A 22,822-nucleotide genomic window follows, 5' to 3' on the forward strand; every position below is an offset into this window, starting at 1 on the left:
CACACACACACACACACACACATGCACGCACACATGCACACGCACGCACACACAAACACACACACACACACACACACACACACACACACACACACACACACACACACACACACACACACACACAATAGTGTGTGATAGTATGCACAGACATGAGAATATCACAACAACGGTGACAACAGTGGCATACTTTTAGGCTGTCCCTAAGTGCTCCTGATGTTTCTTCAGTAGGACAGTCAACATCATATGGGCAGGCAAATGCTTCCTTAGCATCAGGCATAAGCACTAGTTGTTGAATAGTTGCTTGAGGTGCCTAAACAACAAGTAATCAATGTAATGATCATGCAAGAACACGTGATTGGGCACATAAGTAGGATCCATTTGATCATATATCCGTTCACACTAATGGTCACCGATAGCACTAACTGCCTGTCAGTCAGTTGTCTGTAATCTGACTTGCTGTGTATCAGTCAACCAACTTGGCAGTACGTAATACTTCCGAACCAAGCAATCGGTGCTTCAGTATATAATGTTGTGTGCAAAGCGTTGATTTGGACAATCCATGGATTGCCTGTACAAACCATGGATCGCCAATAGAATTATGCATACGTAACCCTAATCCCAATCCTAAATGATCCTAACCCTGACTCTCACATTACTGGAAAAAGTAGACATCCATAGTTTGTCCATTTCCACGCTTTGCACATGACATATATATATATATATATATATATATATATATATATATACATAATTAACAGAAACAGTTTTAGATGCTATAGTCTTTAATGTATTCAAGCTGACATCCGGCCATGTCCCAAATGATTCAACTGCAAGTGGAAGAAGAGAGCACCAAACACTTGGGTGTCGTACTTCATACACACCCAAGTGTTTTCATCTGGTGCTCTCTTCTTTCCACTTGCAGTTGAATCATTTGGGACATGGTCCAGGGTTCGAAAAATGTGTTTGAATCTGGTCGCCAGTTTGGCTACCTAGAGGAACGGTTGGTCGCCAAACATTCACTAGTTTCTAAGTCAGAGATTCCATAAGTAAACAAGTCATTAATATCACTGTTGAGACCCTTTCCCAGATTATCATGTTTGACATTAAATTAAGACCTAACTAGGAATTTGCAGCAATGTTGGATGAACATTGGCTAGTAAACACATCAATCTACAGTGTGGTACTTGGGGTTCTTTTTATGTAATAGTATGAGTATTCATATTTTATAGAAACTTTCCACTAATTGTATAGCTAAAACCAAACAAAATGTGGTTGTGTGGTTTTGTAATGTTAATAACGTGATTATGTGGTTTGTCATCACATCCTGGCTATCCATCAATAAGACATAAGCATTCTTTGAGCGTTTTTAAATTAAATTCTCTATATGACTCAGTGCCACTACTGATTTGCTGAGAACAGGACATCCGGTAACTCACGAGGGAAAACCCCACACCCCACGTGGTTTCCTATGGCTAGCTGTGTTAATCTCTGAAACGCCATGGCTTCATTCAACACCTAGATTTCATATGCAGAAACTTTTGTCTAAACAACCTTTCTTAGTAGCACTAGGAGACGTATGAGCTTCTGGACGTACACCTTGGTCTAGTTCTTTTGATAGAAAGACACCAGTGGCGGATCCAGGATTCTCACCAGGTACAGGCGCGGTCTGTCAGGTTCGGTAATGACGTCACCAGTTAGTCACGTGTCCATGTTCAACATTTTCGCAGCTGGCCCTCTAGGAATATCTTATAGTCATCAGTTCAAATGAGGTCAAGTTTGTGATATTTTCATATTATAACTATATATTTCACTTTACTCAACACATGCAAAACAGGTTGATATATAACATCAGAAAACAGAGGAGTGTGGAAAAGTAACATCACTGATTCAGAACTGAAGAAGAAATCTGATGGACCGACAATACAACCATCACTGAAAACAATGTCACCGTCACTGTGATTGTGCTTCTTCTGTTGTAGCAGTTGGATCCAGGAACAGCAAGCGTCTCGGATATGCCTTCGCAAAAGAGTCTATCACACGCTCATGGTTGACAGACAAGTCCTTGTGGACAAACATGAGCACTAGCGCATTTAGCCTGTCTTGTGCCATCGTGCTCCGCAGGTCTGTTTTGATCAGCTTTAGTGCAGAGTTCGCTCTTTCAACTGTGGCTGTGGTGACGGGTATTATCAACAACAGGCGAAGAATGCAGACAATGTTGGGATATGCCACTTCATTCACAGCACCCAGCGTCTCTGTAACACTGGTTGGTAAGGTAGCAGCACCTGCATACTCCCACTTCCTCTTCCATCGGCGTATCTCGGCCTCGAAAGTTGGGTCATCAGGCAAATCTGGAGCATAAGCCTTCAGGATAGCTGCCTGGTGGTGAGGAGTGAGGCTCTGGCAGTGTTTTGGCAGGAGCAGCAGTCCTTGCACTGATGCATGGCTCATGTCAGTGAACCTACTGCCAAGTTCACTGATCATGCTGTCAATGAATGGAATGAAGACAGCTCTCCGCCAGTAGCTCTCTGGAGTTGATGCAGGATGATTGCTGCATAGTGTCTGTCATGCAGCTAAGCGAGGAACTTGTGGATGGTCTTGGTCTAAGACACGGGATGTAACTGCTGATGCAGAGGCGAAAATTGAAGAGAATTCTCTCTCACTGTTACTTCTGATCTCTTCTAACAGACCTAGAACTTGGTTGATTTCACCATATGCCTCCAGCACATCCAATTGCGATCCTTGCAGTAGAACACTCAGACACTTTGTGTAACCGAACAGATATGTGCAGCAGTGCAGAGCTACGATGAATGAATCTGACGTTATCGAGCGGAGGAGGCCATTTGCCTCAGTGACAGACTTCGCATCGTACTTAGAGGCAGCAGTTGGAGTGGCAATGATCTGGCCTGAAATAACTTGGAGGCAGTGGACTAAGGCAAAGTACATATCTCTGAAGTCTTTTAAGGCAGTATGCCGTTCTACCCAGCGAGTTTCACACAGTAGCTTTAGCTTCTGAGCTCTGATTGGCTTTTCACCGGCAGATGTCCGCTTGGTGTTTTCTTGTTCAACACTCTGCTCTAATGTACGTTGCCGTTTTGGGGAGTACTTGAAGAAGAGCCCAACAGCCTTCAAGTCGGAAAGCATGTAGTGAACTTCAGACACATTACAAGACTTTGTCAACGCCAAGTTCAGTTGGTGACTGCAGCAGTGATAGTACTGTGCCCGGGGTACATGGTCTCGAAAATTCTTCTGGCAACCGTTAAGGTGGCCAGACATAGCACCAGCACCATCATAGGCCTGGGCTCGACAACGTGTTTCATCAAGACCAAGCTGCCTCAAGGCATTCCGTATCTCAGCACAGATGCTACTACCTGTCCCAAAGCTGCAAGCAATGAACTTAATCAACTTCTCTTCTGCCTTGTTGTCCTTCATGTATCTAAGAGACACTGCCAACTGCTCCCACCCACTTACATCTCTTACTTCATCTGCCAGCACAGCAAAAAACGGACTACTTTTTACATTATCCACTATTTGCTGAATTATGTCATCTGCCATCAATTTCATGAGGTCATTCTGGGTAGTTTTCGACATGTAGGTGGCATTACGAGAACAACACTCAAGGTGCTCCTTCAGGACAATATCGCCAGAATCGATAGCAAACTTCACAAACGCCATGAAGTTACCTTGAGGTGAATGATCATATGTAAGGTCATCACGGTGACCGCGCAGCGCTACACCTTCACGTGCAGCTAGTTCTAAACACCTCAGAACAGACAACAGTATACAACGATTGGCAGATACCCTTTCTGTAGCTGCTTGAGACTGCATCAGGTCTATCCTCTCAGAAGGGTGCTTGTCAGTACTAAGAAATGCCAGCAACTTGGCAGCAGCATTTCTGTGGTACTGGGTAGATTCATGCTCAGCAGCATCAGCAATAAGATTCTTCCAATCCCTGCGAAGACGGACAACAAAATTATCACCACGGCATGATCCCTCTCGATAAACGGTAGGAAATAATACGCAGGGCAAACAAAAGAGGCCTTCTTCCTTGCGTTTGCCATAGTATCCTAGCCAATCAAATTGGTCAAACCACTTTTTCTGGACAAATCTCTCTGAGTAGCCACTCTTCCTGCGCTTATCAACATACTTCCTAAAAGGCAATATTGTCTGCTCGCTTGGTTTTCTCCTAGCAATCACTTTCACCTTGTCCTCATCACTGAGTGCTTTCCCTTCCATGGCTGTAGCTATAGCCTCCAAGAATGATCCATGGTCACTATCACTAACAACCTCTGCAGTTGTCGCAACCACGTCCTGACTACCACCTCCAGACTTCATATTACCAACTCCGTCACTTACTGTCTGCACACTGTCATCGTCCTCACCAGCAGCAACCCCACTTTGACTGTCGTCCGAGATACAGTTAACACTTGTACTAGTGGCCGCATCTCTACACTCCTGGGATACTCTCTTCGCTGGCTGAAACATTTCTGCCAAGCTCCTCTGATCAGCAGCCCTCTGCTTAGGAGGACGCTTATGACCGTACATCTTTCAATGACTTCTCTCCGCCAACAACGAAAACTAGATAGTCGACCCTCCTGTGGAAAGTTCTCGCAACTTCCGTAGAACTAGTCTCGCGTAGCCAGACCTTACCCGCTAAAGCAAAGCGAAGCGAGTACTGTAGGGTCTGGCTACGCGAGGCTACCGAAGAACACTAGTAGTCCAAGACAAGCTCGTGTGCTTTGTGCCAAACTGGCGCGCTAAAGTTCCAGAGCTCGAGTTCATGCATGAAACACACGTGCACGTTAGCCCAAACGATACGTGGGAGTCGATGAAACGTGCACTACCAGTAGTCGACGACGTGTGAGGTACAGGCGCGCGCCTCTCGCGCCTATCCCTGGATCCGCCACTGGACACTCAGGCTGCTTGCTGGGGAAAATCTGTTTGTTTTGCCACTTCCTACGCCCACCGTTTGCACACCTCTACATAATAGTGTTTATTTGTCTCAATTCAAGATGCTCAGATTCTTTGAACAGCATAGAAAAGGATCTAAATAGGCAGTTGCCATTACCTTCAACTACGATTGGCTGTGAATTTCATGTTTCATTCGGGATAAGCTGCTGCGCAATGGCGTCTCGTCGATGATAGAGCTGTTGACTTGGATTTGTTGGTGTAGCCTATGAAGGATAGGAGTGACCACAATTGTTTGAAATATTAGACGCCCCTGCGGGTCTTTAGTTGGATTTGTCTGGAGCTGATGGCACAGACCAATCAGATCGGTGCAGGCACTAGAGTCCGTAAAAATGATGATGTACCAGAGAATAGCAATGACTCGCAATAGATTGCTAGGTGATACGTTGTTACACGATATGTACGAAGGTGCTAAGTAGGCGGCATACGTCGCAGGGTGCCACTAAATGGTAGAAGTAGAAAGCGAAACGCAAAACGTCTGCTGAGCAGGTGGTCCGTATCCAAGAGTCGCTGCCACGAAAGACTAGAAACTACCAATACTTCTAGTCGCCAAATTGGCGACCACACTGTTCGTTTAGTCGCCAGCCATCTAGAGGTCATCGTCATATGGCAACTTGGCAACCGGATTTTTCGAACCCTGTGGTCGGATATCAGCTTGAATACATTAAAGACTATAGCATCTAAAACTGTTTCTGTTAATTCTATTCCTTTTAGTCAGTCTTTAAATAATTTGTTGCAGCATTGTCAGTTAAGTTGTGGTCCCATAATGCACGCACGATTCTAAGTAGATTGTTGTTAAGACAATAATGACAGTAATTTTAGTTTATGGGATTTGCCTGTATCGTAGATTGGTTGTATTAAAATATATATTTGGCTATATATATATATATATATATATATATATATATATATATTTGGCTATATATATATACATATACATATATATATATATATATATATATATATATATATATATATATATATATATATATATATATATATATATGTAAAGTGCACATGTCAAAAATATACTTACAGAATAGCAACAGACAACATTTACAGACACAATTAAAAACAGCCGCTTACCTCAATAAGACTCATTCCCTCACCACCAAGCACCACTATGCTTCTAGAAATTAAAATCGTTCTATCTCTAGTTCCAGTAGTCAGTCGTGTTGTCTTCACATCACCACAACCCAAAGCCTCAAAACCTGACACTTTCGCTAAGACATTGTTGCCCGAAATTGAGAGATGAATTCTATGAAACAAGCCATCTGACACGTTCACGTTTGACACTTGGACTTCTGATGTTATCCCATTGATCTTTAGAAAGACGCCATCTCCACCAGCACGAATCCCAAACCTATGTCCAATGGTCCAGTCATAAATATTTAAAATATCAGCATTTTCCCACATCCGAACGCGAAGGGCAACTGAAAAATCTCCCGGCCATGTATCAATTGCAAACTCATCATGTTGATTTCGTTTCACATAACCACCATCAAGCACGTCCCGAAAATTTTTCATGATGCCCGCTGACTTGGTCACTTCATAAGCAATAACACCGATGTCATCGTGTGATTCAGTTACTCCACTAAGCATGCCAGTTAGATCCAGTCCCTCAACAAAGTCAAGTGTTCCTGGACCAAATTCGTAACAGAATTAGAAAAAGCAAATAGAAATACAACTAAGATTATTAATTGCACACATTCAACTGATTGTTATAACTGTACCCATGATATGACCACCCCCTAACAGTATGTACAGTGGTAATCCATGATCTACTTTCCTCTTGTATCATTCTATACAAGATACCTAGAATAATACTAATACCTGGTAAGCCAATGAAAGTCACCTCTAGGATGGTCACAATAATTCTGGAGTTGTATGGCAGAGATAGTCGCAAGTTGAGAGGCGGGGCATAAAACAACATCAGAGTACATGAGTAGGGTGAGCTTTCAGTAGGCATTTCCTGTCAGCAAGCTCTTTCTAATGTTAAACTTTATTAACTTAAACACTCTTCTTAGGCAACAAAAAGCGCTTATACACATTTAAAGGTCTGAAAAATGTCATACTGGAGTACAAAAATTCAAATATTTTTCTTCCAATTTTTTGCATTTGTTGATTGTCAAGTTGGGGAAAACACCCTTCTCCCCCTCAACTCCGCCACCAATACTGTAGATTGAAGTATGTCATTCCCCTAAGACTCTTCAGTACAAACACAAGTTACAGTACTGTACTTCACTTTCTACATGTTGATGCATGTATGTAATGTATGAACAAGTGGGCATGCATTCACGTAAATTGTGTGGTAATTTCGTTACCAGGACTGTTAGCTTCAGGACTAGAGAAACACATTTTCCTACATATTGTACTTTTTACTCCAAGTCAAATATCAGATCAGCCATATTTACTAACGCTCGACGCCACATGCGCGCGGTAATTTCATAATGCTGTTAATTAATAAATAAATATTATTAGTTAATAACAACAACCCAGTCATAGGTACACACATGCAACAACTTACTTGTAGCATATTAACTAACAGAAAGCTACGTAGTGTAGATACACAGTCTCAAAACTGAGAAAACGCCTCCTGCCAGCGTAAAATAAAGAACAAGCTGCTACTAAACTCTTCTCGTCTTCTAAGGGTGCCCACACGGTCACGCGCACTGCTCAGCGTACAGCATCATGTAGACTCGTCCCAGTCTCTCTCCGCCATCGTCATGCAGTGCGGGTTCTGACAAGCTGTAGCGCGCGTTAATTAACTATGCCCTCGCACTTACACGGTTACTCCTACAACTGTCACAACACTTTGCTAGACTGTAAGAATATATGATCAACTAATAAGTCTCAACATCTTTAAAAATAAAACGAGCAGTTACTCGAATTTGCTGACCGATTTTCGCTAATTGAGTGCGAGTGTGAATGATTTCCACACACTAGATGTACCACTACTAACTAGGTAATTACTTGGTACGACCGTTAGAATGCGCAATCTAGGCAAAAGCTCAACGTATTGTGTTAGTCAAAATGTCACTGTGGAGTACGTGGCATCTGTAGATGCATGTCGCAAATTGGTAAAACAGAAAGTCACCAGCTCTAGCTAGATACATGTACAGTACGTACCTAACTCTACTATTAGGTCCTTTTCTAGTCCTACACTAAGCACTTACCGAATGGATAACAAATCGGAATCGCATGAGATTCTGTATATTGAGAAACAGCGACTGCCATTGCAAACGGAATCAAGTAATTCCACTTTGTTGTCATCGTAGAAAACAGATCACAGCCTCGAATATCTGAAAAGAAGCTTTCTGATTTAAATACAAGAAGCAGAACGGAACGGTCAAGTCCGATACGGCAGGGTAGTTAGCTAAGTGAGTGAGTGCGAGCACGGGACGGTAGTGCAACGTACTGATCACGTGTTTCTTCTGACCAATCGAACAAAGGCTAATTGTTCTTCGGTTCAACACGTTTGTTAGTACACCTGCTGCACCGCTGCAAGTTAACTTAATTAATTAGAGTTTTAGGTTATAAAGCCGTCGACGCGTTCTCCAAATGCTTGTACATTGCCGTGTGTTGCCTAGAAAACCTCTAGCTGTGTTCTGCGGCTAGAATTCGGAGTAAGTTATCGCTAGCTAGTAAACGAGTTAACTAGTTAATGATATGATTTGCCTAAAGTTATTAGCTGTTGTATCATTAACAAGTCTCTAGTGCGTCACACACGCATCTATCAGTGTAAGCGTCAAAAGTATCACAAAGGTGATATAATTCGTGCATTTAGCCGCCAATTAATCAATTAAGACTCTGGTGCATGTTAGCGCAGATTTCTAACAAGTGGAGTGCCAACTAGACCTTTATCTGTCTGTAAGAGTTTTCTTGGTCGATTTCAGTATTTCATGTACACACGGAGGTTTTCCTTCAGATCTTTTTCTCATTCTTTACCTCCTCTCCTTTCCTGTAGCTGTTATATCAAAATTTGGCTTTGTTGCGCATATCGGTTTCACATAGTGCGGCATGATTTTAAGGTAAACGTCTGCAGTAAACTGTTGCAACGAGTTGTGTCATGAAGTGACAGCTTTCATCTGAGAGACTGTTGATTTTGGTGAAAGTTCTCCTCTAGTTAATAATATTGGATTCCAACTGAAATAATTTGCCAGATCATACCTCCTGCCAAACACTACAATTTCACACAAACCCTAGATAAAGTATGATACAAATGGCTGCGTAGTGGTAGCTATGTATTGTATAGTTAGATCCTGGATAGATACGGGGTCAGAGTGAGCGTGAGTTCCCGAAATCGGAGATGGCGCAAATTGTGTTTCATCTGCTCTCAACTACGTTCACACTACATGGTGATACGAGTGGGATCCTGAGAAAGTGACAGAAATGGATGGCAGTGTCGGGCCCCATTCAGGCTCCCAAGAAATTTGATTTCTCTCGACCAGATGTGTGGTGTAGGTGGATCAAGCGATGTAAGGTGGCGCATGTAGCAACACGACAGCCGAATGAGCGTAACACAAGAGCGTCTGATCAGACCCGGATCCAGGAATTTTTGAAAGATGGGGTTGACCTGGTAGTAGTTATTTATAGCATACTAATTTTCTCTTTTCTAATAAAATTATATGAAATTATTGATCTACGCCTATTGGAAAAGAGGGGGTTACAACCCCCTGAACTCCCATCTGGATCCAGGCCTGCTGATTTATTGTGTGTCTACTTTTATAGAACTCAATGAATAGCGTGCTTTATCTAAGTAACGTTCACTACGCAATACGAAGTATCAATACACTACATCTCTAAGTTAACCTCCCCATCGTTTGGTTCTAGAACGTAATTATGCAGTTGTCTGGGTAGTCTGCGAATACGTTTAGATCTTAATATAAATGGTAGTTCATGTGAAGCGTGTTGGCTTTCTTGTTCTAGGTGCGTTCCAGGCTGCTCTTCCGCACCTCCTTCCTCTTCTGATGGCAGTGGCATAACTAGGCATGAGGCAGCCGAGACAGTTGCCTCGGTAAATAAATGGGTGTGGCGTTGCAAAAATTTTGCTACATGTATCAGTTAGTAGATAACAGAAAAGATCGGGCATTCTGCACGCGGTTACCGAACAGAAGAAGTCCTCTTTCGCCACTGTTCTCGCACTTAGCTATCGCACGTTCACGGCACGTGAGCACTTGCCACACACGTGACTGAGAAACCTAGAGGTTAATTAATTAATTAATATAAACTTGCCTCGGTAGAATTTTAAAGCTAGTTACACCCTTGGATGGTGACTCTTCTCCCGAGTCAGTGCTCTCGCAATCGACCGTATTATCAGGATCTTCTGTCGATGTGGGGCGCTTTACCTGTCGCCTTTTTCTGGGACGTGGACTCCTCAATGCATTTTCGTGCAAAATCTTTCCTCGCGTTGTACGTATGGCTTCAGAGCATCGTGGTGTAGCGTTATCTCTTTACTGCCATGAGGCAATTTTAAGATGTAGACAACATCGGATATTGGTCTAACAACAACATACGGTCCTATCCAGCGCGGTAAAAGAGATCTTGCTACTTTCCGTCTTCCCGTTTTATTACTAACACACACCAACTCATCACATTGATACTGATGGAAACGAGCTTCGACTTGTTGTAAGCTTTTCTTCTCCATACTGCCATTCGTTCCGAGTTTGTCTTGACTCTGCTATAGAGCCTTGATATTCCAGAATCTCTATCCGTTGCAACTTCTAATGGCCTTTCGTTGATCTCGGCAGATTGTGGCCTATGAATCGCGTCTGCGCGACTGCATGAAATATTGTTCTAGGATCTTCCTTGAAGACGACCTTGTAAGGTGTGGTGGCGATAGATTCATGAAATGTTGTATTTTGGGCAAATTGTATTTCTGGATGGTGTTTCTGCCAATATAATTGATTTGAGGCGACCAATTCAGACAAGGTTTCACCCAAAGAGCGATTTAAGCGTACAACCGAGCCATTTCCTTATGGGTGGTATAGAGTCGACATTGTATGTTTAAGCGGCATACCGTGAACAAATTCTTCAAATGCTCGACTCGTAAAACAGGTGCCGTGATCTAAATGTATACATGTGGGGATATCGTATCTATATATCCATGCACTCAAGCAATTTCCCACATACTACTTCTGTCGTTTGTCTTGAGATCGCGTTCATCTCTGCAAATCGAGAGAACGCGCGTCTTGGATGACAAATATATATTGAGGGCTGTTATCAGTTTCGGCAATGGATCCTTGATGTCTATTTCAATTCTCTCTAGTGGTTGTGTAGCTTAGTGTCGCTCTTTTAACGGTGCTCGTCCCTTTAGACACGCTGACATTAATTTAGCACAGACATCGCATGATTGCGTGTACTGTGCAATATCATCCTTGATTGTAGGCCATCAAAACCGCTCTAAAGTTCTTTGAAGCGTTTTATTCACTCCCTTGTGTCCTGAAAGGGTTTGCCGTGAGCAAGATGTAATATTTCCAGAACTAGCGTCGAAGGTACAACATTTACAACATTTTGCAACAGTCCTGACGGGACGATCCTTTGTAGCACACCTTCAGGAGACCAAGTCAGATTGTCCTTCAGTACTGCCTTTACCATCTTTGATTGATTTCAGTGTTCTCGCCAGTACCATCTGTACCGTCAATTTGACGGTTGGGACAAGGAAGAGACGTTTGGGGAGGGGAAAACAGCAATTATTGACGGTTGGGAACAAAATTGGACAGCCTACCACACGTACTGTGGGATGTCTTCCTTCAAGATCCATTGTGGATTTAAAGCCATTTACCTCTATTGGTCTTGATGGCCCCACATTCCTAAACAATCTCATGAAATCTAAAATCTTGGGGCGTGGTCTCTCTGTTGTTGTTGCAGACTGTTGTTGCTGCAGGTGTTCTACTAATTACTGTTTATTTTCAATCCCATGTTTAGTAGGTACACCTTTGCAGATGTCTTTACAGCATAACCACTCAACTGGATGTATCAATTCGCTAAATCATTATGGTTATGAAAACATAGTAATCCTCTCTCACAAAACACGCTTGCAGCTACAAATTCCCAGAGCTTTTGGCATGGATTTTACACATGATTACGCTAGACTACTAGAAACGTAGCGTATTAGATAGTTATGGTCAAAAGAAGAGTAAATCGTCAGAAGGCGTAGTAGTATCCCTAATACTATTCATTAAATACTATTCATTTCTTAAGTTCGACGGCACAGTAGCCAACGTATATGCACAACTTACTCTTGTGAAGCTCAGCTCACAATCCCAGTTTTGAGTTAATTTAAGTTAAGTCAACTTGTCATTGTAATAATTTAGAGTATTATATGTCTATCTGTGTTAAGTTCAACAAGGTTATGTTCAATGAGGTTTATTTGACAAGTCCGGAGTGGCTATTATATTGAATAGTCTACCAATCATGCAGTAACTAATATACTGCATAAGACTCTGCGTAGTACAACTAGGAAAGGTAAAGTAAAATATGATTTTATCACGAAATATGTCAACATTAAACATTTGATGACGTCATTGCCTGACGTCATTATTTTTGATGACGTAATATTGACGATTGGCAAAATACCCTGGCTAGAACACTGTGATTTCCCATACCAACACGTGGGTCAACTTGGTCCATACCAACAATATCGCTGATTTCCGTTAACAGTGGATCTCTCTGTTGTGCCTTCATAAATTCTTTCATAGACCAGTCGTCTCTTATACTGGCTGCTAACGGTGTAGCTTTCGGAGGTCCAAACGCGGCGATCGGGTTGGCACGGTTATTGTTCTGACCGATTTCCTCGGATTTTTCTAATTGCAAAGTTTTCTCGTGTTCTATTCGACTTAGAGCATCAGCCACAACATTTTCTTGACTAGTTATATATTCTACAGTAAATGAATATTCTTCCAATTCCATAATCCATCTACCACGTTTGCCCCAGAGGTCTTTGGTTTTTGCCAAAAACTGTAATGGACGATGACCGGTTCTCAAATAAAACTTAGTTCCTATGAGATGATGGCGAAAATGACGGACAGCCATCACAAATAGCGTGCTTTATCTAAGTAACGTGCACTACGCAATACGATGTATCAATACACTACAGCGATTTGAACGATACCGTGTCGCTTTAGGTCTAGACAAGAAAGATGATGCCGTGCGGGTGAGCACATTAATTTACTGCATGCGAAGGGAGGCTGAAGACATCAGTAGTCTACGTTTGCCTGAGGAAGACAAGATGAAATACAAACCTGTCATTGACAGTTTCGAAAGTCACTTCGTGCCACATAGAACCCTATTTATAAAAGAGCTCGTTTTAACCAACGCAAGAAAGAGCAAGGCGAAACTGGTGCTAGCTCCGAACAGCATTTCACTGTCTTGCAGAGTATTGTCAGCATGGCGACTTGAAAGAGGAGACGATTCGGGATCGACTCGTGGTAGGCCTTTTGGACGCTAATCTATTTGAGAAGCTACTACTGCAAGCATATCTAACTCTCGCTATCGCCGTGAGGCGCGCGAGAAACAGCTAGGTAGTCAAGCGCCAACAATCTGTAGTCCCAGCATCTGCACAAGCAACTGACACACATGATGCTGTTTCTGCGGACTCAGTACAAAGCCAACGGCCATTTTACAGCAAACTCGAGTCACAACGTTGACAAGTGGTAAGGACAGCGAACAAGCGCCATCAGATAACCAACCTTCTTCCTCACGTAAATGTCGTTGGTGTGGCTATGATCGACACCCCAGACCAAAGTGTTCAGCAAGAAATTCAAAATGTCTTCAGTGCGATAAACTGGGTCACTTTACGACAGTCTGCCTTTCCGCATCAACGCACTCAGTAACCGAGAATCCGATGGACAACGCATTTCTCAACATCCTGGAGTGGGGCTCAGCTTGGACTCAAAGAGTACTTTTTGGGGACATCCCAGTAGTTTCCCAGTTATAAAAATTGACACCTGTGCCGATGTCACGGCTATTTCGGATAGGCTCTACCATGAGCGATTCAGTCAGACATATTCGCCACTCTCTCGACCCCATCGCGTTCTTCGAGGTCCTGATAAGAGAGAACTTCCAGTGATAGAATATTTCAAGTCTGCACTGACTAAGTCGTCCAAAGTACCATAGTCCGTACGCTGTCCGATATTAAGACTCTCTTCCCTTCACAGTTTGCGGGACTAGGGAAATTTTCTGGCTTGCCTCATGAGATCACATTTCAAGAGAAAGCCGTCCCGTTTTTTCTGTCGGTACCCCGTCGCATACCACTGCCACTTATGTCGCGGGTTCAGGCCGCTCTAGAGCGCATGGAGCACCAACACGTCATTTGAAAAATGGAAGAACCAACTGACTGGTGTGTGGCCATGGTAGTCGTACCGAAAACGGACGGGAACGTTCATATATGTGCCGATTTTACTCCACTGAACGAGAGCGCACGTAGAGAAAGACACATAGTATCGAGCATGAAGCACATTTTTTAAACATACAAGGAGCCCGATGTTTTCCAGGTCAGACGCCAACAGCGAATTTCACCAACTACTCCTGGAGGAAAACTCACAGAAACATACTACATTTATCGCCCCTTTCGGGCGCTACTGCTATTGTCGCTTACCTTTTGGCATTTCTTTTGCTCCAGAGCACTTTCAACGCCGTATGTCAAACCTACCCGAAGGCCTGGATGGTATCATCTGCTTAATGGATAATATTTTACTGTTCGGTTCAACACAGAAGGAACACGACATCCGCTTTACAGCTACCCAACGCCGCCTAGAGCAAGCTGGAGTCACACTCAATGAAAGCAAATGCCAGTTTAGCCAGAAGGAAATTGGTTTTTGCGGCCACGTAATTGATGGAATCGGGATACACCAGACCCTGACAAAGTTCATGCCCTCACGTCGATGCCAGCATGCCAAATGTGGCCGACGTTCGGAGATTTTTAGGTATGGCCAGTCAGCTTGGCCGATTTCTCCACGGTTAGCGTCTTTAACACACGTGTTGAGGAGCTTGCTCAGTAAAGGTAATGCCTGGGTATGGGGTCTGCAACAGCAACAAGCATTCCAGAATTGCAAAAAGGAGCTATCAAGCCTCAGTGTTCTCGCACCTTATAATGTCAATTTCAAGACGCGCATTTTCGCCGACGCCCCATCGTTCGGTCTAAGTGCTGTGATATGTCAACGTCAGCCGTCTGGCGCCCCATCGCCTATCAATCATGAGCCATGACTCCAACGGGGGAAAGGTACCCATAGATTGAGAAACAGGCCCTCGCGGTAACATGGGCCTGCGAACGCTTCAACCATTATCTCGTGGGTGCCACAATTTCAATCAACACCGATTACAAACCGTTGTTGCCACTTTTGTCCAGTAAACCTCTCGACAGCCTCCCACCGCGTATATTACGGTTTCGCTTAAAATTGATAAGGTACCATTTCAATATCACCCATGTGCCCGGGAAAGATCCAGTTACAGCAGACGCGCTTTCGCGAGCTCCCTCTGGCACTAGTCTACCACATGATTACATACTACAAGAAGAAGCGACAGCCTGCATGTCCGTTGCTACTGACTCCCTTCCGGCATCAGACGAACGCCTTACTGAATTACTAAATTAGCAGCCACCAAAAAGATGACCTGATATTCAGGGCCATTGCAATATACTTTAAAGACGGCTGGCCTCTTGTCTCTGACCTACTTGAATTTCTCAATCCCTACTGGTCAAAGAGAGTAGAGATCACTAGTAATCAAGACGAACTACTCTTTGCGGTCCCAGAATTGTGGTCCCAGCGACGCAACGCTTACAAGTACTAGAGCAGCTCCACTCAGAACACCAAGGAATAACCAAAACTCGGGAAAGAGCAAAGCAGTCAGCGTGGTGGTCGAGCTTGAGTAGCCAAATAGAAACTATATTTGGAATTGTCGGGTCTGTGCACAGAAGCACAGTCCAACACCAAACCACTTGTCACAACCCAATTCCTTATCTTCCATGGCAAAGGGTAGGCGCAGATTTTTTTGAATATGCGACGAGGAACTATCTACTCGTTTTCGATTATTACTCCCGTTTCATTGAGATCTGTTCCATGCCCACTATGTCCTCTACTCACATGATTCGGCAGCTTATGTCAATTTTTGCCCGTCGCTGATTGCGCTAAGCAAACTTTATAGATTAAGGCCTTCAATGCTGTGCCAGAGAGTTCTTAGAGTCTACTTCAAGATATAAAATTAGACACAAAACAAGCAGCCCCCAATTCCCACACGCTAACGGAATGGCTAAACGTGCTTTGAAAACGATCAAGTCCCTACTGAGGTCCTCACCTGATGCGAATACAGCTCTGCTCTCCTACTGCTCCACACCAATGGAACACGGGTATAGATAGTCCTGCCCAGTTTTTTTGAATGGCGCATCCAATCCACCTTGCCTATGACGACAGAAAAATGGCGTCCAACACTACCTGACACTAAGATTTTTCACAACAAAGATAATGACCTAAAATTACGCCAACAATCTAACCATGACGACAGTAACCGATCTTGGACGTTTTCCCTACTACCTCGTGTTCATAACTGATCGCCGGGAAAGTGGCCATATTGTATCTCAGCCCGCATGTCGCTCATATGTGGTGCCTACCCCAAGTGGAGAATTTCGTAGAAATCGACGACATAGCAACCCGTTACCGTTCACAGACATAGAAGACGAAACGGGATCCTCCGAGACACAACAGACATCACGTCACAAGGAGAATGATGGGCCGCCACGAAGAACCTCCTTGCACACAACACCTCGAGAGCAGCCTGTTTCTCCTCCTGTGACAATCACTCGCAGTAGACGTGTGGTGCGACCGCCCTCCAAACTGGACTGGTAACAACTAAAAATTTCGGTGTTGGACAGACGTTGTTGTAGCAGTAAAGTTTGTTGTGTTTTTATTGCGTAACTGTAAGCTTGTAGGTAAAATGTTGTAATTGTTTCGCGCGAGTATTCAAAAGCCTCCATTTCGCAGAAGACAAGATAGTTCGACTCGTAGAGCCGTAGTGGCCTACCGTTATCAAATATATATATATATATATATATATTTGCACACAAGTATATATTTACAACAAACTTGTCAAACTTCAAGCCGATGTTAACAGTAACTCTCTCCGTTATTCTCAGTTACATCGTCTCTCCGTCACGGAACTTCTTCAACCTCGTCTTTCACTCTCTTCCTCTCTCGCATTCCTCCTTTTTGTCTCCTTGGTGACCGGCGAACTGAACTCTCCAAATGACTGCTTCCCAATATATATTATTATTAGGTCCTCCTGTCAATTCCATGTATAGTATTGTAGACTCTCCCAAATTCCATACCTAGAGACATTACACATATCTTCTCCATTTAGAAAAGAAACTGCTCCTTATTTTCTTGCAACTCAAACAAGCACACCCTATTTAGAAAGTTGGCTCCAACACTTTCCGAATCTTTGATAGCTTGCACCGTGAAGCGGTAGCTTTGCAGATACATGGTCCACTTCATGATTCTATCGTTCACAAATTTTGCTCTATCCAAGTATGCTAGCGGTTGGTGGTCCGTCTGGAAAATAAATTCTACTTCATAGAGGAATGTTATGAACTGTCTGAACCCCCAGACAACAGCTAAGCACTCCTTTTTGATGGTGGAGAATTTTCTCTTTCGGTCGCTGAGTTTTTTAATTGCTTATCCTACCGGGAATGGTTTTCTTTCGTGTTCCTGCATCAGCATCGCTCCCACTCCTATATCTGACGCGTCCACTTGAAGCAAGAAACATCTATCATGTCCAAACAACTTGAGTATGGGTCGGCCAGATAGCGGCGTCTTCAACGCCAAATACGCCCTCGCCTGCGCTTCCTTCCATTACAGTTTGTTTGGCAGTCCTTTCTTTGTCAAGTCGGTCAGCGAAACTGCTATGGCCGAATAGTTGGTTAAATATTCCCTATAGTACCCTGTCAGTCCTAGAAAAGCGCGCAATTCTTTCTTCATGCTTGGCATCTTAGCTTTCCTAATTTTTAGGACGTTATCCTCGCTTGGGTGAATGAGGCCGTGTCTGATCTCGTGGCCGATAAACGACTACGTACGCGCTCCGACGACACATCTAAAGGGACTAACTGTTAGATGGGTTTGGGCGATCCTTTTCAGAACTCCCTGAGCGTTAACGTGCTTTTCCCACTTAAGTGTGTAAACGACGATGTCATCCATGTAGTGGTTCACATACTCTAGTCCCTCCAGTAGCTTTCTCAATTCTCTCACCAAGGTAGCTGTGGAGTTGACCAATCTGAACGGCATGCTGAGAAATTCATAACTACCGTTATGTACCACAAACGCGGGTCTGCGTATATTTTCCTTCTTCATGGGGAACTGCCAGTAGCCTTTAGACAAGTCTATCTTTATAAAGTATCGGTCTCGGGTAAGATCTTGAACTACATCCACCAAAGGTGTCGTGGGCTCCGAGTCGCATATGGTCAGACGATTGAGTTTTCTATAATCCACGCAAAGCCAGTTTGTCCGTCCGGTTTCAAACTAAAACCACTGGAGATGCGTATGGCGACTCCGATGCCCGAATGATATTTATTTTTAGCATGTCTCTGATATCGATTTCTAGTTCAGACTTCATATGAATCGGCATCGCGTACGGTTTAGACTTCACCGGATGATCAGACGTTAGTTCAATCTAATGTACGGCTAAGTCGGTCCAGCCTGAAAGATCAGTGAAAACGTTTCTAAACTCTTCGGTTACCGCTCGAGCTTCTCTTCTTTCTTCGTACGTCAACTCTTCATTTATTCTTACGTTCCCTGCAGTCTCTTTGGGTCGACAGGTTCCTAGCTCAATTAGACTGTTTCCATCCACGGAGTCGTCTTGATCCCATCCATCTGCTACCAATATGGTTGCACTCGTTACCTCTAAAGCTATCCTCCCGTAGCTCTTTCACAAATCTTATCGTTGGTGTCACTACTCAAGCGGTGCCATTTTAGTAAATTCGCATGCTACATCTTTTTCTTTCCCCGTACTTTGACTTCATAATCATTGATTGTGATGATCTTGGTTTCTCGGAATGGTCCCTGCCAATGCATCAAAAGCTTGTCACTGTCTGTTGGTAATACCACTAGCCCTTCGTCTGCTACGGCAAACCATCTCTCCTTTAATCATTTGTCGAAATATTGTTTGTAGCGTCCTTGAGACCTCTCTAATTCATTGCGAGCTACTTTCATGATCTCTTTCATTTTCTCTCTAAGTTTGAACGCATATTGATGGCTAGTCCTCGCCTCTGTTTCACCCCCTTCCTCTGTATCGATCTTAGAATCCTCATCGGTCCTCTCACGGTCCTCCTATAGAGCATTTCAAAGGGCGAAAATGTAGTAGACTGTTTAGGGACGTCACGATACGCAAATAAAAGGGCATTAATATAGAGGTTTTACTGACGTGGTGTCTCGATACATAGTCTATTTAGCATAGCTTTAGCGTGGCGTTGAATCGTTCCACTAACCCTTTACACATAGGGTGGTATGGGCTAGTAGTTAGATGTCGTATGTCGAGTAGACGTGATACTTATTTCATACACTCTGAAGTGAACTGAGGTCTCCTATCGGTGAATAACTCTTCTGGATCTCTAACGCGGCTATAAATATTCACAAGGACATCTTCCGCGTCTTCTGGAGTAACTTTCTTTAGCGCAACGGCTTCGGGGTACCTTGTAGCGTAGTCAACCAATGTAAGAATGTATCTGTATCCGCTGTCACTAGGAGGATAGATAGACCCAACCAAATTGACGGCTACACTCTTGAACGGAGTATCGATTACAGGCAACATTTGAGGAGGCACCTGGGTGTACTGTGCCTTTAGGAGTGCTCTTTTGGCATACGTCGCATCATCTGCAAAACCTGGTCACGTCGGTTTGGATCCCGGGCCACCAGAAGTCATCGATGATCCTGTCTTTCGTCTTTCTTATACCCAGGTGTCCGCTCATCACCGACTCGTGCGCTTGACGTATCTTCTCTCTCTTATTTGTTTTGGGTGCTTATACAGTCGATACCACACGCGGTTTTTGAGTTCGAACGTCACTTCTTGGCATCCTTTTGTCTGCGTTCTGGTTTCGTCTCAGTACCTGCGCAGCGATGTGTCTTTCAATTGCAAAAGCGATAGCTGCGTTCTGTTGACAGCCATCAATTCCTTGTGAGTGCTCGTCACTAACGGGTTGCTCCGGTCAGTCTCATTTGAAGCCGCCCTGGTTAACGCACCGGCCTCCCACTAATTTACTCTCGGGTCGTTGAAATCTTTAACATAGGGCACGTTCCCGATAATAAGATCGTAGATCGCGTCGCGCGGGCACAGAGCCTCCACGTCTCCTGTGAGGTATGGAGTATCGATTCTTATTTTTCGCCAATGGTACTTATCTGACCGTGTAGTCCGCTAACTCGATCAATCCAAACTTTCCCGTTTACTGATCTTGTTTGACCAGCTCTTGTTTCACCAGTATGCCGCTGCATTCCGTGTTTCTCAAGGTTTGTACAACCCTGTCATGCACTTTCCCCTCTCGTACCTGCATCACTACAGCGATCGGAAATACTCGGTTGCTGCAGGCGTTCTTTATATACGATATGTACGGTACTGTACCTCGTTGCCGTCAGCTAAAACTAGAAACTCGTGTTTGGTGCTCGCTAGCGTCCTCAATAAACATCCGCTCGTTTTAGTGCCGGCGTCATTCGGTAATCGACCGGTTGAGTTTCTGTTCTCCGACTCGAGCCCATCTTTGTGATCTTTTGCCGCTTCCGCTTGATATGTAGTCTTCTGGCAGCTCTCCCAACTTAAAGTACCGACGGGGCTCCAAAAATCCTTGGCTTCGTGTTTACGTTTCTGGCATTTGAAGCACTGTCTCTTCCCCAAAATCTGCAGTCTACTGCCCTGTGACCGGGCTGTCACAACATAACAACGGGATAAAGGTTTTCCTTGTTTTAACGCTCTCTCTTCTATTGAAGTCGCACCGGTATCATAATTAGTCGTATTCGGTTGTTGATGTATCGGAGCATTTGACACTTTGCACAATTTCCGTTGGTGCGCTGTCAGGTAGCGATCAGCCGGCTTCGCGAGGTCTTGTAGGTTTGCTATCTCCCTCTCTTTTAGATATACCTCCAGGTTCTTTGGACACACTTTCAAAAATGTTCTTTAGGAACATATTTGCAACTTCCTCGGTGGACTCGAGATTACACTTTGAAAACATTATCCATTTCTTCAAGTAGTTTCTCAGACAATGGATAAACTGATCGGGCTTCTCTGCTGGCTCTGGTCTGCTTCTCTTAACCCTTCGGCTTTCGATCGTAGGTGTAAATATACTTGAGCCGGTATCAGTTCTGCGTTAGGTCGTATCTCTTTAAGATGGCCTCTTTCAATTGCTTGTAGTCCACGGTTGAATCTTCCGATAACCGGGAGTATACGTCTAAGACCTGCCCGGACAACAAAGCACTTAATAAAACGCCAGCTCAACGTTCTTCCTCCCATCCATTCGCCCTGGCGAATCTCTCGAACATCGGAAGATAACTGTTCATATCGTCCTTGCCGTCTTAAAAAGATGCGCTCTTTGCTAGTTTTGCTGCACTAGTATGGTCTACTCTGACGGACATGTCTGAAATTCTCGCAGCTTTTTGTTCTATCTTTTTATCTGTAGGACATGTTGTCGTTCTCTCTCCGCTGCCACCATTGCCCTCATTGCACTTTCTGCGGTTTTTTGTCCTTCCTTCTTCAATCCTCGTGCCTTTTGTCTGTCTTATTTCTCAAACGTTTGTTGATCAGTCACAAATTGGCGTAAGTATGCTCTTGTCAAATAGCCTCGTCCCCAGACTCTCTGGCGCTGGTCTTGTCCGGTGCCCGTATGACAATTCCAGGCGCGAGAGAGTCTGGGATCATCCCGCCTACTTCCTGCCATATCTCCTTACTAAATGCTCACTAAAGCCTGGTTCACAATATTGACGCCGACGTCGACGTCAACGTCGACATAGAAATGAATCCTATTCCAGCGTCGACGTCGGCGTCAACATCAAAGGATGCCGCCGACGTCAAGGCAGTTTTTTTGAAGTTTGACGCTCAACTGAGCGTCGGCGTCATATTGTGAAAAAGGCTTAGGTGTCACCCCCAGCGTTATCACTCCTTACTAAATGGTCACTAAGTGTCACCCCCAACATCATCTCTGTCACCCCAACGTCATCAAGTGTCCCGTAACTTCAAAATCAAATTAGCGTTAGAACTAATCCAATAAACGTACGACACGGGATGCTATGACCATTGTTTGGTGTTTGTGGCATATCCAGCACTTGTAGACAACTGAAGCATATTGAAAAGGTAAGTCTATGGAGTGTTGGTGACGGGTGTCGTGTAGGCTTGTAGTCTGAGATCTACAGTTGGCGGAGTGATGACCTTCTACGTAGTTCACATGCGCATCTCCTGTGTGGCCACTAGCGTTTGCGCGCAGATGAGTCTCTGTAGCAAAAAAGTGCGCAATGACAAGGGAAGGGGTTGATCTTGACATGAAACTACCGTCTACCCTTCGAGAAGTCTTCAAGTATGAAATAGACATCTTTTTGCGAAAGAATAGCCCTGGAAGCTTCAAATTGACCCTCAAGACCGTACTTTCATGTGAAGATCGACTCCTTCCCTTGTCATTGCGCGCTTTTTGCTACAGAATCTAGTCTGCGCGCAAACGCTAATGGCCGGCCGCAAGTGATCTACGTAGAAGGTCATCACTCCGCCAATTGTAGATCTCAGACTAGAAGCCTACACAACACCCGTTACCAACACTCCATAGACTTACCTTTTCAACATTCTTCAGTTGTCTGCAAGCGCTGGATATGCCACAAACACCAAACAATGGTCATAGCATTCC

General features: G+C 44.0%; 3 protein-coding genes across 3 annotated transcripts in view; all 3 read right to left on the reverse strand.

Moving 5' to 3' along the window:
- The window catches only part of LOC134192878 (uncharacterized), a 17,473-nt gene extending 4,474 nt beyond the window's left edge, over nt 1-12,999 (reverse strand). The window contains exons 1-5 of the mRNA XM_062661634.1: nt 12,544-12,999; nt 9,136-9,148; nt 8,142-8,267; nt 6,052-6,605; nt 188-310 (exon numbers count right to left, since the gene is read on the reverse strand). Coding sequence (XP_062517618.1) covers nt 188-310; nt 6,052-6,605; nt 8,142-8,267; nt 9,136-9,148; nt 12,544-12,999 — 1,272 coding nt within the window. The remainder of the gene's footprint in view (nt 1-187; nt 311-6,051; nt 6,606-8,141; nt 8,268-9,135; nt 9,149-12,543) is intronic.
- LOC134193340 (52 kDa repressor of the inhibitor of the protein kinase-like) lies at nt 1,853-3,088 on the reverse strand. Its single transcript, XM_062662174.1, has one exon. The coding sequence runs from the start codon at nt 2,479-2,481 to the stop codon at nt 1,951-1,953; it is 531 nt and encodes a 176-aa protein (XP_062518158.1). The 5' UTR covers nt 2,482-3,088; the 3' UTR covers nt 1,853-1,950.
- Nucleotides 2,563-4,542, reverse strand: LOC134193461 (52 kDa repressor of the inhibitor of the protein kinase-like). Its single transcript, XM_062662291.1, has one exon. The coding sequence runs from the start codon at nt 4,540-4,542 to the stop codon at nt 2,563-2,565; it is 1,980 nt and encodes a 659-aa protein (XP_062518275.1).
- Nucleotides 13,000-22,822: the final 9,823 nt, after the last annotated feature.

This window comes from Corticium candelabrum, chromosome 17 (genome assembly GCF_963422355.1).
Source record: "Corticium candelabrum chromosome 17, ooCorCand1.1, whole genome shotgun sequence".
NCBI classification, from domain to species: Eukaryota; Metazoa; Porifera; class Homoscleromorpha; order Homosclerophorida; family Plakinidae; genus Corticium; species Corticium candelabrum.